At 34.6% G+C, this 19,281-nt stretch overlaps 1 protein-coding gene across 2 annotated transcripts in view; it reads right to left on the reverse strand.

The window, feature by feature from the left end:
* The window catches only part of MAN2A1 (mannosidase alpha class 2A member 1), a 162,040-nt gene that overhangs the window by 71,516 nt on the left and 71,243 nt on the right, over positions 1-19,281 (reverse strand). For both annotated transcript variants that reach the window (XM_081132705.1, XM_081132704.1), the window contains exons 11-12: positions 17,909-18,023; positions 16,560-16,627 (exon numbers count right to left, since the gene is read on the reverse strand). In XM_081132705.1, coding sequence (XP_080988831.1) covers positions 16,560-16,627; positions 17,909-18,023 — 183 coding nt within the window. The remainder of the gene's footprint in view (positions 1-16,559; positions 16,628-17,908; positions 18,024-19,281) is intronic.

Here is a 19,281-nt window from a genome sequence, read left to right on the forward strand (position 1 = left end):
GGAATTTATATTTGCAAGGAGAAAAATAAAAAGTGATATTTTCTGGCCTTCCAGTTGATTAACAAAAGTGGCCTTATATAACATGTCAAAAAAATTTAACACTAGGGAAGAGAACACTTGTCCCCTCAACAATAAAAATTAGGATTGTATTTGAATATAGGAGTGCATAAATGTTACCTGATCTTCCTAACACACTGAAGTTTATTTCACCACTATTTCCTATATTAGGAGAAATAACTTTCTTAAAAATCATGGACAAAAATATTAGGAATCTATCATGCATGGAGAGTCATCTGTCCAAAGACAAAATTCAAGAGAAAATGAACAAGTATACTGCATGTGTGACTGAAGTCAAATGTAAAGGTGCCTTTTAGGAAACAATATGATAGCAAAACCCAAAACTGCTGCTGTCAAAGTATTTAATTTCTGATAATACCTTACTAGCCTCAAATCCAAGAATTCCATAAAATGTTACTAATAAAAGGTCTCAGTTTAGATAAAAAGTATAGATTATAAGTAAATAGTCTATGAAGTTACCTTAGAAAATATTATTTTGGTTACAGAATATTTGTTTATAATACTAATAAACGAAGTAGTAAGTCAACGATAAAATTGTATATTAAAGGAATATATTTGCTATTTTTAACTCAAAGTAAATTTGACTTGGCAGATAGTCGGGTTTTTCAGATGCAATAGCAATAACAATAATACCAAAAGCTAGCACTAAGTGAGCCATTAGAATATTGCCTAGCATACAGTGTGTGTGCAGTTTATTTGAATTAACTCCTTTCAGCTTCACAACCTGCTTATAAAGTCCTAAAAGCATGCCCATATTAGATGTGAAACATTCATAGCCATTTAAATAGTAGAGCCAGGATTGAAACTCAAGCCATTTAAATAGTAAAGACACATAGCCATTTAAATAGTAGAGCCAGGATTCACAAAGCCATTTAAATAGTAGAGCCATGCCTGGCCAGCATGGCTAAGTGGTTGAGCATCGACCTATGACCCAGGAGATCGCAGTTCAATCCCTGGTCAGGGCACATGCCCGGGTTGCGGGCTCGATCCCCAGTAGGGGCCGTGCAGGAGGCAGCCGATCAATGACTCATCATTAATGCTTCTATCTCTCTCCCTCTCCCTTCTTCTCTCTGAAAGCAATAAAGACATATTTTAAAATAAAAATTAAAAAAATATATATAGTAGAGCCAGGATTCAAACTCAAGCAGTTAGGCTCTGAGGATCTTAGAGGTAAGGAAGGTGGCCCGCTCTTCTCCAGCAGGTAAGGCACACCAGGCTGTACGTCCTAGAAGCACAGACCACTCTCTGCAGCACTCAAGAGTCCCATCTCACTATGGTGCTCTGAATGCTGCCTCATCAGAGGGCTCTATATCCACCCCACCAAAGAGCCTTTTCTCTGAAAGCCTCCAACCACCTGCAGTTGTGGGGCTGAAGTGAAGGGGGTTTCTTTGAGATGGTGAAGTTGAGGCTGCTTCTTCTAGCTGCTATAATGACAACACAAGCTGTTCTTTCAGTAAGTTCTTACTTTTTGTGAGAGGTGGTAGAAAGGGAATTGCTATATAATAGGTCTTCATCTTGCAATAGTGCTGGTATTTTGGAAAATAGTTTCTTATGTCCCAGGTATTGGAAAAATTTGGTTGTTTTCCAGAGTTGAGTTTTCTACCCCGAAAGTTCCTTTCCTAGTGTTCACCCAAATTAATGCATTATAAATTATTTATGTTTTAATGAACACGAAAATCAAATGTCAGTTGGACATGACCCTGGGAACCAGCTAATTTAGCCTCCTCTCTCCAAAGACATATAGCAAATGAAATTAAAGTTTCAAAAACATGAAGCTGGTTGGTGACAGATTTGGGACTATAATGAGCCCCCTGACTCTCAGTCCAGGGCTCTCTACACAATATGTGCCTTCCCAGGCATCGGAAAGTGAGATGTGCCCAAAGCTCAATGATATGGAAACAAAAGACTTAGTATCAATGTTATCAAAACTTATAGCTGCAAATGCAACTCAGTACTATAAAATGTTAATCCTCAAAAGTACAACTACATATTTCAGGACTTTCTCACAATGGGAAAAGCATTCATAAAGTCATAAATATAACCAAAGTAGAATCAACATGTAATTTTATGACATTTATAAAAAATTGGACTGAAAACTCTTTTAACTATTTCTAGTACTTAACAGAAAATAGCAAATCAATAAAAAGGATAAATATTCCTTTCCAACTACACTAAAACTTTTGATACTAAAGCAATAAAAAGAGACACACAAATTGCACATAATTTGGCTGACCCCAAGAGTCTTGTCACCAATTAAGCTGCTTTCACTCTCAGAGAGTTTTGCCTCAAACAAAAATACCATCTGTTTTACCTAAAACATTAAGATGTTCTATTTTCCTGTCAATTCAGAAATCACATCTGTAGCCATTTTCTGAGAAGACAGCAAAAGACATTATATGTATGGGTGACTGCATAAGAAATGATATTCAATCAAAATGCAATTTTCATCTACTGGAAGAAAATTTCGCTTCTCCAATGACTACAACGCTGTAACTGGTGGAACACGCAGTACATAAACAGGCTGATTTTCACAAATAAGAAGACCTTCAAAGTTAATGTAGTAAAATAAGGTTGTTTTGTTGGTAAAGACAGAACAAGCAAATATTCACTTTGTCAAGGACTGAAATATACCGTGAGTGAGGTTCTTAGGTGAAAAGAGAAAACAACAACTTTTTAATGGTGCTACATCTCTTCATGCTAGTGAGGCATCATATAAGAGGTAAAAACATGGAAATAACTAAACACAAACCACTTTCTACTTTCAACACACTTTTAAGTCATAATATTGGTCCTGGGAAAGACACTCTACTCTACAATCCAATGCAATGACTGAAGAAGATAGAAAAACATGGGACAAAACATCATTCACAGTGAATGCAAACACAATGTCACAAGAGATAAAGAACATGTTTGGAAGAAAAACACATAAGCTGTCAACTACCTAAAATATTATGAGCATATATTAAGTACCTACAAAAAAATCTGAAACTCAGACATGTTTCAGAGTAAAAAGCAGCCCAATTGCACATATAATTTTCTTGCCTAAAAAATAAAATTATAAAATAATGCTACTCTCCAAATAAGGATGAAATAAAATAAGTCCAAAGGCTCTATTGAAAATGTTTCTTTTACCACAAAGTTGTGAAGTGTTCTGAAGTCCAAGATGGGCTTGAAGCCCTCCCTGACTTTCTCAGGATCAGGAAACCTTCACTAAAATTCTTTTCCTTGTTCCTCTTGTAGTGCACGCTTTATTAATCTGCATTTAGAAGGAAAAAAATCTGGTTCAGAAGAATGGAAGACTCTGAAATATGCCACATCACTTCAGTCTATGCTCTGAACTGCTCTGAGTTAATCAGCTTTATGTTAGCAATTTCAGAAGACAGGATGGACACTGAGAAGAAAGGAAGAGTGAGAGGACAAAGGACTACGTGTGCAAGAAACTAGAAAAAATAAACAACCAAGGAATCTATCTTATATAACTGTCAATCACCCCCACCCCAATACAAACCACTTAAAAAAAATCACTCACTTTCCAGATATTTACTTTACATTAACACTGTGATAGAGCATTATATAACTCTAACTATGGGGGAGGAACTTTTGGCACTATAGCAATAACAGAACAGAGTAATTCAAAATTGGCATTATCTGGCGGACACACCCCAACTAAGGCCAGCTCTTCGCTGACACTATCTCATCTTTCCGAAGTTTTTCTTAGGTTCTACAAGTTATATATTTCCAGATCTCTTAACTGGAAATTATTATAATCATTCATGGACTAAAGGTGGTAATCCCCATTGTAACTCTGCCTTCGTATTTCAAGGTATCAAAATATCTCACCATATTTTTCTCCCCCATCTTCTGCACTTTTCTGATTATGGTTCTTGATGGGGTAATTGCAAGATGTTGTAAGCAACAAGCAAAACCACTTTAATTTCATTAGACAAACCACACAACTCGATTACCTACATAATAAACTGAGAACAATAAACTAGAACCTCACAGCTAATTTAAAAAGTTTGATTTCAAGTATAAACAGTAAAATGTCAATGGAGACATAGACTCACCAGGCAGCTTAGCAGGTGCTCACTGAACACACAACTACTTTGCCATTGCTTTTTTAAAAATAAAATTTAAAACCATCATTTAAAATGCAGTCTGTTCATCCACTTCCACAAATAAAACCTAAATCCAATACAATCTAAAATAATTTTGTAGCTAGGAACAAAATCACAGAAGACTAATTACAAGGGGCCTAGAAAAAAAGGCTCTTTTGAAGTTCACATAAAATCTATTCAAAGAACACTCTGAAAGTACTAAGGAGACAAACTCCACATTGTAAATCACTTAAAAATCAATGTGTGAGATTTATAGTAGCCTACTGACATTCTCTTGAAACTTCTAAATGACAATAAAAATACATATATAATTTACAATTATATTATTTAAGGTTGCCGATCATAAACATTAAACTGCCTGATGAAAGAATTATAAAAATATTTCAGGAGGCACAAGAACAGAATAAGAAAAATTTTAAAGAGACAAATCCTGACAGTGAGGACTCCTGAAGTAGAAGAAAAGCTAGAACACTCAGTAACGTCAAAGAAAGGACTTTTAGAAAGAAAGAAGTCAGCACTTAAAAGACCTCCATGCTTAGAGAATGTGGTACCGAGGGTGAAGAGTCAGCACTGCACAACTAGCCAAGATTTCTTGAGAGACAGACATTTTCCAACAGACTGTTAAAAGGGATGCGAATGAGGGCAGAGAGGAAAGGTTAAAGCACTCAAGCATAAATGCTAATACTCTCACACCAGTCAAAAGTCTCAAGGTGTTGTCTGCTATACTTTGTCTTTATTAGGGAATTTGGTCATCACTTTAAATATTTCATAATTCTTCGAAATCATTACTCTACTGGTCTACAGTATCTATCTGCAAAATCCAGGAAGCTTGAAAACCAACATTTTTCAAAAACATTTGGTAGCAAAACCTAAACTGAACTGACATGAAGCTACATATAACTATTTAGCCCACTTGATCTCACTATTCAGAAATTTTAAAGTGTTTGATGGTCCTGCTTCAGACCCTGAATTATAACATAATATGCATATATGGCCTTTTCCTAAAATTAATAAAATTTTGAATTCACAAATATATCTAACCCTGAAGATTTCAAGTAAAGGATTAAAAACTTGTATTTTGGGGCAGGTTATATAGCAGAGTCTAAGTCACAGACCACTTACAGAAGACACCCTGCCTGTATGGGTTCTGATCAAGAAAGAACCAAGGAACAAAAGGGGAAAGAAAATATGAACAAATTCCAGGCCAGGGCTATGCAAGTCAGGAACATAAATAAATCTGTCATTGACTGGACCAAGGAATAAGTACATTTTACCATGGTCTTAAATAGGGCACTAAGAAACAGCAAACATTTAAGAATACCGTATTTCCTTAGTATGTGAACATCCCAAACCCCAACAGAACACACATGCTCTTATTCTAGGAGCTTTTACTTTAATCTCTCTTCCAATTCTTAATTTTGCAATACCCAGTTATATTTTGGTTTTGAAATAAATAGAAAATCTGTTTCTTTAATAATTATAAGTGTTTGATATGATTTTCCTACCTAATAGGAAGTCTTGAGAGCTAGTTTTTAAGAAACTTGTAACATCCAGCGCTGACTTATACAGCACAGTTATTTCTAAAGTGTACAGAACACAACTCTGGTTTGAGCCGAAGGGGGCAGGGAAGAATAGGCAATGATCGGAAGATATGGTAGATGCTAGATGCCCTAGGGTGTAGGGCATTACTCATTAATGAGCCCAAGAAAAGATGTCAGTTGCTGCCTACCCAATAGCCATTCCCGCATTCTCCTTTACTGACAGAAACCCAATTTTACTCAGGATGACAATCCTAGTTTAAATTTTTTTTAAAAACCGAAAAAACAAAAAACAACTCTGCATGCTTGGGGCAGCCATGTGACATAGTTCTGGCCAATGAAATGTAATTAGAATTCATTATGTAGAGTTTCCCATTTAATAAACGCAGCAAACTCTACTGGCACAACTCTCACCCCTGCTCCTCCTTCCTGTGGGAACAGAGAGCGATGTTTGGAGAAGCAGGCATAATCTCGCCGCAGGGTAAGGAAGGAAGAACTGAAGGGCAAAAGGGGCAGGTCCTTCGATGATCCTGTGGAACAAATCACGAGTCCTTGATGACCTACCTTGAAACTTGTGCATAAGAACCAATTATGCTTTCTTGTGAAGCCAACGTCATCTGTTATATGTATTCAAGTGCAATCTGAAGTGAAACACTACACACACAAGTAGTAGTATTGGGTAACACAGGGGGGCCGACAAATACCAAAGACTTAATATTGATCTTAAAAGAAGAAAACATTGAATGCAAGGTGATCCAGCTAAAGCAAAATTTTTCTCATAAAGATTCATCGCTATAAACAAACTTTTCCTTAAAGGGTTGCTCATTTTTAAATATGTCCTTTACTTAATTGCCTATCAAATATTACATGTAACTTCTTTCTCATAATTTTCATCTCTCCATCTCAGTGAGTCATCAATTCAGCAAACACTTCCTGTGTACCAAACAATTTTTCCTTATTTCACGCAACTATTCACAACTTCTTTAATTCCTCTGCATTTTCTCCACAGAAACTGAAAGGCAGATTTCATTAAAACTTAAGCTAAAACCTCAGAGTTTACCAATCCCACACTGTTTTTATTACAAAAAGAAATGTTCATTTGGCATCTTTTTAAAACTTTATATAGAATTTTGTGAACACAGAATATCTATCCAATCCATTGATGGTTGTTAACCAAAATTTAAGTCTTTTAAAATATTTGTTCATATGATAAAGCTGAGAGACATCTTCCAGTGCATTGCCCAGTTTGAATGCTCCTGGAACATATTACTGGACTAGTTTCTTGAAAGACTGCTCCATGTGTCGCGGTGGAATGATGAACAAGACCCAGCCCATGACTTCACTGGGTTTATAAGATGTGTGTCTCTTCAAAGGAACGTAACACATGTCGTAAGTGGGACAATAGTGGGGAAACGCATAGTCAGGTGGGAGCTTACAAGAGCGACACCTAGTCCTGAAGTATCAGGGGAAGGTTCCAAGGAATCTAACACCTGAGTCCTAAAAGATAACCAGGATTCAATCAGACAAATTGGGGTTGGGGTGGTTGGTGTGTGTGTGTGTGTGTGTGCGTGCGTGCGTGCATGTGTGTGTGTGTGTGTGTGTGTGTGTAGAGAGAGAGAGAGAGAGAGAGAGAGAGAGAGAACATGGCATGTCAGAGAATTTATAGATGAAGGGCTGAAGCACATAGTGCAGCCTGGGGTGATATGATAGATGTTGCTAGAGAAACTAAAATGCAGACACATAAGCCAAGTTACAGTCTAGGAGTTTATCCACAGGCCAATGGAGAAGAAGGGTTTTAAGCTAAGGAGTTACAACATCATGCTACTTATTTTACTGAGTGCCTACTAACTGTTAGATTCTATAGTATTAAGTTCATATAGATAACCTTATTTAATTCCTCAACAAATGCACGAGTCAGGGACATCTGCCACAGGGTTGTTGCTATCTAGGGCAGAGATAGTAGCAGCCTAAAGTAGAGTAGTGGCACTGAAGATAAGAAGTGGACAAATTTGAGAAACATGTAAGAAGTAGAATAAAAAGATCTGGAGTTTTTTTGGATGCAAGTTGAAAGAGACAAACAAAGATGATCAGGGTAAATCCTATAATTTATTGTCCAAATGAATAATACTTTTGAGAGTAAGAGGGGACACTAATGAAAACCTGGAATATATGATCACTCTAAATCAAGGCTCAGGTTTCTGGCCTGATGAGCTGGCTAACAAGGCTAAAGTTTTACTAAAGAGCATGTGACCACAGAACAGGTTTGAGTGGAGAATTGTTGTTCAGTTTTAAACACATTGGGAAGGTGTGAGTGGGCCATTCCAATGGAGCTATCCACAAGGCCTGAGGGTGTGAGGGCCTGGAACTCCTGATACTTTTCTGATACTTTTCTCAGCAGAGATATATATTTGTACCTTGACAATAAATGAAGGCAATGGAGTAAGAAATATCACTCTCACCAGAAGCTTTTATCTTTTAAATCTTCCCTGAGGCAAAACAATTATTTATTTAAGATCTCCTATAGGCTCCTGCCTCTCCACCTCTTTCAGATGGTAACATTATCTGAAGCTATAGATCTACATTACTGTTAGTAAACTACCTTTACATTATAAAAGTTCTGCCAAAACAAAATGGGCATTTCTACTTTCAGTTTGGTATTACAACAATTATTTGGATTTCACAACGTCTATTTCTAATCTCTACTAAATTTTGATTCATGTATCAGTCAGCTGAGTTGACTTTAATCAAGAAAAACTTTAAAAAGAGTACTTTTCGTATGTTTTATAAGTGTTTTCATATTTAAAAATGTCTTTTGTTGCCTTCACATACAAAAGATAACTTTGAGTATAAAATGATTTCAATACTCCATATTCTTCTCATCACAGAGAAGAAACCTGTCAGTCTAGCTTTTGTTCCATATTAAACAATATTTATCTTTTTGCTTGGGTATTTGACAATATTTTTTTTCCTTTTAATTGAATTAAGTTACCAACATGTACTATGGGTGGCTCTCTTTTCATTTATATTATCTAGAACTTAGCCCTTTTCATCTATAAAGAAACTGACAACTTTTTCTCAATTACTTATCTGATCATTGCCTCTGCTCCGTTTTTATCCCTAAAGAAAATCTATACTTCTTTTAACAAACTGATGTTCACCAGATCACCAGGGAGGAGGTTTGGGAGATGAAAGGAAAAGGTGAAAGGGATTAAAAAGTAAAGATTGCCAGTTATAAAAACTGTTATGAGGATATAAAGTACAGCATAGGGAACATAGTCAATAATATTGTAATAACTATGTATGGTGTCAGATGGGTACTAGACATCAAGGTGATCACTTCGTGTTTAATTATCTAATCACTATGTTGTACACCTGAAACTAATATAATATTGTATGTCAACTGCAATTGAAAAATAAATATATTTTTAAAAATCAGTAGTTCTTTTGTTGAAATCCTGTGCTCTATACCTATAATTTTCTTTCTTGTTGTTACCACTCATCTTCCTTTTCTCTTCATTCTTGAGAAGTAACTCATGGGTTTTATTTATTTTTCAATTCATGTCAGTGATACACTCTTTCACAATGTCAGCTTCACTCTTCAGAATGACTAATGAAGATGTTCTGTTATAGCTTTCCCAACCATCTTTCCCAACTGTGCTCTTCCCATTTTCCATATCATTTTGTCATCTTTTCATTTCAGCTTTTTGTTTTCTGTTTCATATTGCTTAGAGATCATGACACTTAAACATTTTGAGAATTCCAAAGAGGTTTTATTAAAAAAAATTTTCTGATCTCTGTAATAAATCATTTTTAAGGGATAAGTTGTTCTTCTGAGTCTTCAAGTTAATCTACTGTTTGTCACAGGTTTCCTATGATAACTTTCCATTTATTTACCCTCATAGAAGTAACATCCACCCCATGAATGCTAAAGGTACCTGTGGTCTTTATTTTGGTATTGGCTGAAGTCTCTCTCTTGTCTAGAGTTAATTAATTTGACAAATATGTGTTGTGCCAGGTATTTGCCAGGGGATTCAAAAGCAAACAAGTTCCCTGACCTCACAGAGCTAATTTTTTAGCAAGGACAATGGACAAGAAGAAATAAATACAATAGCCAGATTGTTAACAATGCCTGAAGGATTTAAAGAAGATGCAGAAATGGAGAAAAGTGTGAGTGAATAGTAAGTTCATTGCATAGATGCAGCCTGACTGCAAGTTCTCAAAAGGCTACCTCCAAGGTAGTATTGTCTTCCGTATCAGCCCTGGTGCTCTGAACACATGGAGGGCTTCTTTCTTCAACAAAGAATAGCACGGTATTCTTCTGGCCCATGCTACCATCAAAAGCAATTTCCTTGAATGGACACTTCCCAAGATCAATGTTCTACCATAAGTTCCCCATTTGTTTCTGCCTATTTTATTTCTGGCAGATTCAGTCTCCAAATTGGTTGCAAAATACAGACACAATGGAAGCCCTCTTATCAATATGATTAAGCCTGGCATTAGATGTGATAACTGAAAGAGTTAAAGTTAATTTGATAGTAAAAGTTAAAGTAGGACATCATACATATATATAATTTATATATGATATTCTACTTTAATTTTACCATACAACATAAAAGTGTGTATCATTTCCTAACCTAGTGATGATCTAAGATCAAAGCTTTTATTTTGACTATTGGACCACTAATTGGAGTCCTCCTATGTCATATTTTCTGCACAACCACATGTGTGATAGATCACCTATGGTTTCTAGCTTACGTTTTTCTAAAGTTGACCAAGAACTTAAAAACTTTAAAAATATTAAGCACTCTGAGTACAGACTGGTTCTACATCTTTATGATTTCTTCCCAAATCTTTTGTAGTCATCTCGCCAATATTTATCAGTGATTCACCTTTGTTGAAAATTTCCAAAGCACTCAACACCATATATATATACAGGGTGGGGCAAAAGTAGGTTTACAGTTGTGACTATGTGAAACACTGTTTATTCTTATATTATTATTTATTAATTATTGTATTTTTCCATATGAACGAACAACTGTAAACCTACTTTTGCCCCACACTATATATAAAAAATATTTTGCATAATTCATCAGTGTAATAAAAATCAAATTGTGAGAAAAAAGAAACAAGAACTGATTTGAGAATAAATAATTGATTCATAATGACTATACAAGTCAATCGAAATACCGCAAGGACAGAAGTATACCACCCTGCTAGCTAGTAGCCTGTTAGCAACAGGGTAGAGCTGCCATGGGCACAAAAAAGAATGGAAAATATCAGTTGATCAATTAAGTGGAAATTGGTTAACACAAATCTAGGCAGAAAGGACAAAAAGAAAAGAATAGCTACCTATCTGCTAAACAGCCTTAGAAAGTAGCACCCTCTCTGTAGAAAAATATTTGTCTATTTTTCTAGTTGGTAACGTACTAGAATTTCAAGGCCTTGGGGGTACACATTATGAAAAGAAAATAAATCAATCTCCGTACCTGCTTTGAGAGACCTGTATGTTGCTTTTATTTCTAACTATTTATCATTGGTCAATGAGTAATTGCATTTTTCAGCCTATTTCAATCATCTTTGTAATTTATGGATATCTTAGATTTTGGCAATAGGTAGACTGTCAAACCAAGGTTTTGGTGTTCCTCTGATTGTACATCATCCTCTATGTTTTCATGAGTTTTAATAGAAAATTGGGAGTCTGTCTCAGGGTCCCTAGCCAGCCATCATATAACATGGAAGTGTCAACTTTAAAAAAAATACATTACTAGGTGTTATTTCATCTAAGTCAATGTGAGGATCACGCAGTAATTCAGAAATTAATACTCATCATTCCTAATATCACAAAATAAAAAGAAATGTTAGGGTGGGGAGAATATTGTGGGAAAGGTGGAGCCACTAATATAAACCCTTCCCAAAGACCTTTATATTTGCCTAAAAAATCAGGCAAAATGCAAGTCTGCATGATTGATTTAGAATGGAAAATACTAGATATGATTAATTTTATGTTGCTACTCATACATGATTGTTCCAAAACCAGTTCCAACCAGTGGTTCAACTCATTGGGATATTTGGGATTATCTTTTGAACTCACTCATTTTGAAGAGCCCCCAACAATGTGATCTTGCCGGGCCGGGGCAGCTCCGCGGTTGAGCATCAACCTATGACCCAGGAGGTCACGGTTCGATTACCAGTCAGGGCACAGGCCCGGGTTGTGTGCAGGAGGCAGCTGATCAATTACTCTCTCATCACAGATGTTTCTCTCTCTCTCTCCCTGAATCAATAAAGATATATTTTTTTAAAAAAGAAAAAAAAGAATGTAATCCCAACAAAGTTAATCTTCTAAGAATGCTATGATGCTGTGAGGCAATCTCAAGTATTTCAGGTCTCAAGGTGTGAAACTCTAAAATGTCAAATGAGCAGTTGTCCAAAAGCTAAGGAAATTCAACGCTCTATTGAATTAATATTTAACTGACTATTATTTGTAGTAGCATTTAGTGTATTAGGAAGCCTTCTGGCATCCAACCTCCAAATATTACATGAAAGAATATATACCACGATACTATATTTTCTGGGGAGTATATATACCACAATGTCACATTTTCAGATAGAATGTGAACCATGTTCTATGCATTCCTGGTGTCTGAAGTTTAGTATTCTCTTTAATCAATAATTAACTGTATTTCAATAAATCTTTATCTAATTGTTACTATGTTGAATATAATACCATAGGCATAATGCTGGAAATAAATAAAAGAAATAGTTCCTATCCTCAAGGAGTTTATAACCTGGCGAGATTAACTTCAAATAATTATACTGGCAGAAATAAACCAAAATCGATTCCCAGCCATATGAGTGAGCCACGTTGAACCTGATTTAAAAGAAAATTTTGGGATGAAACTTTGGGCATTTTGGGAGATGGGTGAGTTTATTTTATTTTGCACATGAGAAGTATGTGAATTGTGACGGCCACTGGGTGAACTATAGCAGGTAGTCTCCAAAATGAACTGCTATGATTTCCTTTGCTTCCTGCATGTGCTCTTCACATCAAGTAATGGAGAATAAGGTCCTGCCCCTGGAATCTGGCTGACCTTCGTGACTTGCTTGACTAAGAATGACATTCCAGAATTTCTGAGGCTAGGTGCTAACAAGAACTGCTATTTCCACCCACGTAACTTTCTCAGTTCTGCTTCGGCAGGTTCCTCTAATAACTACATGGGATGATTTCGGAGGACAGAGAAATGGAAGACAAAAGGATCAGAAGCCATTGCAGTAGTCCAGGCAAAACATGAAGGGTGGCTAAAACCAGAAGGTACTTGAAAGAGAGGGGACAATGGGGATCAGGGATGGTTAAAGGTAAAATCCCAAAGACTCTCCAGTCGATGAAATGTAAGGGATAAGAAAAGGCAGAAGTCAAAGTGGGTTCTGGGATTTTAGAACCTAGACAATGAAAAAGAAATGACGCTATTTATGAAGACTGGGATATAAAAGAGAAGCACAGCCCTGGCCAGCGCGGCCCAGCTGGTTGAGCGTCATCCCATGCACCGAGGGCTGCCAATTGGCTTCCCGGTCAGGGCACATGCCCGGCTTGCGGACTCAGTCCCCAGTAGGAGATGTTTCTCCCTCTCCTTTCCTCTCTCTCTAAAATCAATAAAAACATATTAAAAAAGAAAAAGAAAAGCATAAATGGAAAAAAACACACACCTGGAAATTAAATTAGGGGTGCTGGGAGATCACCCATGGAGAAGCAGTCAATAAATAAATGGCAACGGGAATACCGTTTTCTGGAATAAAGAACTTTTTATATCCAGTTGATTTTCTGAAGTCACCCCAGCCTACAAAGGACTGATTTCCTTTGTGTCTACACATAGTTAATGGTTTCTTTTATTTTTCTGGTCAAAAGAAAGAGATGTAAGGATTCCTTACCAATAATTACCTTACTAAAAATTAAAAGCACTTAAAGGTAAATTTGTAATAGTGGTTTGAATCAATTACTCTTGAACTAAAAACGTTTCTCCTTGAAAAAGTAAACTTTCAGATTTACAGAAGTTATTTCAGTGTAATTTTGATTATCTACCTGGTGACATTTCAAATTATCCTTTTAAAGTTTAAGGAATTTTTTTTTTTAAGTTTCTTAACACCTTATCAAACCATGTGGCTTCCCTGCTTGTGCTGTGGTAGCAACATTTATTCCCGCCCTGCGTGAACAGATGGAATACTGAAAACTAAAATCTTGTCACCTGTCACAGACTTCAGTGTCCTCTACGTCCCTAATCCTGTAAGTCTGTGTATCAAGTTTTTTTACAAATGGTTTCCCTAGGAATGATGTACAGAGAAAAGGAAATATCTTTGTAAATTTAAGGATTATTTAAGGCTAGACAATTTATGACTTAACTTTTATGTTACCTTTAACTCTTAATTATATCTGCTTCTATACAAAGACTACGAATTAAATTAGTGTCCAACATCACTATAAATCAGTAGATTATGGGCTACTTTTTAAATATTCACAAACTGAACTATGTTAGGTGATGGCTACAACTAACTATGCCAATAACACAATCAAATTAATTTACATGTATTATTTAAATCACATGGGTTTAGATCAGTGTTTCTCAATCTTTTCCCATTATAACTTCCTTAAAGACACTTTTCAGACATTTTTCCTAATCATCCTCATACAATTCTAATACTACACATAAAATGTATGTCTCTTAAGTACTATTATATACTGTACCTGTGCATTATTATATATTAAAAAGAGTAAGTTTTTCTCAAAACCCCAAAGAACCCCTCCTGGAAAGGACATCTTCCAACTGAGAATGCATGTTTTATTTAGATTAATAATTTGTTGCTCAAATAAGAATTATACTTATAACCAAAATAATGCTAAGCCTTAGAGCATCATAGAAGATTCATGAAGAAATTGAAAAAATCCTTATGGTCACACTTCTGAAACTTTCCACTTTGAAGACTGAAGAGTAGAGACAATTATTTAACTTTCAGTACCTACTAAATAAAACTCAACTTTTTCCATTTTAAAGATGAACAACATTCCTCCACTCTTCACTGATTTACTGAGACCAGTAAATCAGGTAATTTGTGGCTAACAAGTAAAGCATAGATTTTAAAACTAAAACTATTAGTTCCAGTTCTATTCATGAGGCTCTAAAGTACAAAATAGATAATAAATATAAAAATAAGAATCTGATAATCATAAATATTCCCAATTTACCCAGCTATGGAAATAGTAACGTTGACATTTGATAGAAAAGAACTCTGAAGAAATAATATTAAGATGAAGAACATAATTTAAATATATAAACTGTTTAAAAAGAAACATCAAAAGGTGATCATTTTACTAATATTCTGAAAAATTCTATTTACCTTCATCTGTAATTAAAACTCAAAAACATATTTCTTCTTAATTAATACACCCATATCTCCTAACTTTCGTCCTCTAGCCTAAGCTTCAATTCTCACTCACTGCTGGCTAAGGCAAGCACAGTACAGGAAAAAGAGAAACCACCGAGTATATCTCTTCCTCTGACCCATTTTGGTCTCATCCCACCGCATCTCATCCACCCAACCACGCACCTACAGGAAGACTAGTGGGTGGGGATGGCGCGTAAATTACTTATAGCAAGCTTGTAAGTCATTCTTACAGTCAGCAAAAACAGAGATCTTTCCCCACCAAAATAGAGAAAGGGAAAAAAGTTAATAGATAAGAGGATTATGCCTAAAACTGAATAGATTTGATGGCACCACAGTTTATTAGGGACATAATAAAAAAGGAAGAGCCATACAACCCCAAATGCATCAAGACATTACTTATTTTAAGACAAAACATTTTGTAATTTTATAACTGATTTTTCATTCAGTATCATTTGTTTTCATCCTAACTATGGCTTGGCAAACTGAAAACTTTTAAGACTTCAGCAAGACTTCAAATTTAAGTCTAAAACTTATAAGTTAATCCCTTCTTTTTCTGGCCCAAATGAAAAAAATGTAGGATTTCTTCAGTATTACTTTTGTGATACTTTAGTATTACTAACAAATACTCACCTTCTTATTCTAAGGTATGAGCTGTATATCTGTAAGTCTCTACTTACTGAAGAGTCAGCTAAGGCTTTAGTCTACTCTGAACTGAAATCTCAACTTTACTAGCAACTGTAAATTTTCTGTAATACTTTGATTCCACTTATTTTTTAATAATTTTAATAAAGTATACCTAGTTAAAATCATGAATTAGTCTTTACAATTACTCTTTTATCTTATAATTTGTAAGCAGTGATATTAAATCTCTCAATTTAAATAGTAAAAAGTTATATTACAAAAATACACTGCATTATCTGGGTATACTGGGTACTGACCAATGGATATGTAGTAATTAAAAACAGATGACTTGGTTAAATAATTGCCAACAAAAACATAAAGCATTTCTTTGTAAATCAGAGGCAGCCAGCAATTGAACACCCCATTTTCAGGTCAACTAATTAAGTTTCTTTCTTCATTAAAAAAAAAAGGCGGGTAATCAAAATAAAGTAAACAAAAAGTTAATCAAGAAAGAACGTAAAAATAATCAGTGTTACAAGGATAAGGTAATTTTTATCATAAAGCTATATATTTACCATCCCATACCAAATATGTGTTAACTATTAGCACTGAACATGACACAATCATGAGAGAAAATCTGCTTCTACAGAAAATATTTTAAAATTGATTACTTGAAATACTACCTCAAAATATATGCTCACTAGAGAACAGAATCATGAAAACAGAAAGTCAAACCAGAAAAGCAATAAATGTATATGAGAAATGTATTTACCTTGGCTCTGCACTCAGCTGTATTGTATCTCTTTGTGGTAGAGAACCTTGTGATTTTTGTTTCAAATCCTATAAAAATGAACAAAAATGTTTATTTTCCTTTTAAAACAAGTCTCAAAATTATCTATGTAATATCGCCTTGCAAAAATCTTGACGATTGCAAAATAGAAAAAAAATACTCTTTCCAGCTACATAATGCCCATCAAAGTTCAAAATAAATGATTCTTGTTTGTATGCATGTACATGTATGTATATATTTAGATGTCAAGTACAGTGTCTATTAGAACGGATAGAGTCCACGTGGGTAGCGCCAATCAGGAACCAAATAAATCTAGTTCTAGAGATAATTTTGGGAAAAGTTTTACTACTTTACTTTAATATCATTTTTCACATTCTTAAGAAATGTATGTCCATTTACTGTTTTTTACTTTAATATGAAAATGTATAATCATGATTTGATTATAAGCATCAGTATATGAAAATCTCAGATTCCACAAGCGTAAATTTAAATTACATATAAAATGTCAAAGTCTATCATTCCCAACAGATTCTAATGACACATAAATTAAACTTTAAAATATCTGAGTACCCAAGTGGAAGTGTAAAGAGGGTTGCAATCAAACATTTCTCCAACTATTCTTTCTTGCTGCAGAAGAGTATGTTCTTCCTTTCAGAGTATGTTCTGTTTTATTAACTCATCTGATCCTAATAATACCACCAGGCAAGGTAGATATCATCATCCCATTTTACAGATAAATGAAGGAGGCCTCACAGATGTTAATAACTTTTTCAAGGCCCATGCAATCAGGTGCAGAGGTTGAGGCTAACAGCTAGTCTCCTAAATCCTCAATTACAGCTCTACTGTTGCACATATCTTAGTACCACCAGTAGCACTCATGGACTCATCCTGAAACCAGAAGACAAGTTAGGAGTATTCAGATTGAAGTTTAGCAAGAACAGATTAAGGATATATATAAGTTCAAATATTAAGGGGCTTCTAATTAATGCCCAGCAAAATAGCTATTTGTAATGTCTAGTAACCTTACAATATCATCTTAGTAGTGTTCTAAAACCATATATATTTCACATACCTTGAAATAAGCTCATTATTTTATTTTCATGCTTAAATTTACTCAAAACAAAATACACACCATGAATCAAATATAGACACACTTATAGGAAAGGCGAACACACACAGATAATTTATATAAAGTAATGCAAATTATTTTAAATAATGTACAAAAAAATAATTATTTTTCAATGTCTTTTATTAAGTTTCTCACCCCCTTTTTCCAACCTAAGAACAAAAGACTCACATTTTTATAATGAATATAAGAGATATCAACTAACCATTTCTAGGAGGGTATCAAAAGAGGAAGATTTGTATGACTGTTTGTCCTTCAAAATAAGAAGTAGTGCAGAAGATCCAATTATCTCCTTCAAATTCATTAATGAATTATAGAGTCTGTGAAACAAAAATTTTATTAGTCTGAGAAATAATTTAACAGTCAGTATACAATATTTTCAATTTCTTTAATACCGGTCAAACCACCATTACCTTCATCCTATATTCACAAAATGAAACTCAGAAGAACCTATAATGAATTAGCTCTTTTTTGCCCCCAACTAAGTACTTAGGAAAAAATAGTTAATCAAACGATAACACTGGTAAGAATTCATTTAAAATAGAAAACTTCCTGGACATACTTGAAACACATACACTTATTCAAATTACTTATACTTTCTATGACTATCATACCAGGTAATAAGAATATACAGCATGATCACCCCAATGTCTTTTGAAGCAATGACTTGATGTTTCACTTTAGGAAAATCTTTCACAAGCATTGAAATGGCAAAAAAAAAGCCATGAGATTAACCCTCGTTCACAAAAAAATTCAATCAGCATATATACTTCAAAGAGCTTAAATTCCTGAAGGATTCGAATAGGTATTTTGTTAAATTTAGTTTCATGTTCTTGTTCAAAAGAACTAGGAAAAAAAGAAAATTTTTCACAGACCTAGAAAATAAAATTATTTTTGTCCTTATTACTTATGAAGTTGTTAACTGCTTTAACGGTATTTATGTATTAACTGTCCTTTTATGTCTGAGGAACCAAAGAGAGCTTATGAATCAATTGATTCAAAATCAACTCCAGATTATACCAGCTATTGCTGAAGCACTACACATGGGGGCAAAACTTGCTTGAAGTTTCAAGTTTAGCTTTATTGCTTTAAAGCCTTATAGAGCAGGCATCCCTAAGTAAACTCATACTGGAGAAATCTGTACAGAAACTTTGCTAATCATGTTTTCAATCAACCATCAGAACCAATCTACTGTATTATGTTTATACAGTGATTATATCAGCTTCTCAAACACAGGAAGCTATTCTGGATCTATGAGTTAAATATATTCTTGTTGGCATACAACAATAAAAAAATTATAAAATAATTAGAAATAATTTATTTCTGCAGAGCATTAAGATCATCTTCAAAGATGTAAGTGATCATGATAAAAAAGTTATTAACTAAATACATTTACACAGTAAATCTATAACTGTAGTATTAAAACCTTATGGATTTGACTTCAGACCATCATGTAATTCAATTTCTCATTCTATTCAAATGTTACCTAGATGGTAACAAGTGTTCTCACCAGACGAAAAGAGTCCATGAATGAATACAATTCAGTTATGGAAACAAGTCCCTTGATCTAAGTTTATT

Source organism: Miniopterus schreibersii (genome assembly GCF_964146895.1).
Source record: "Miniopterus schreibersii genome assembly, chromosome: 3".
NCBI lineage: Eukaryota > Metazoa > Chordata > Mammalia > Chiroptera > Miniopteridae > Miniopterus > Miniopterus schreibersii.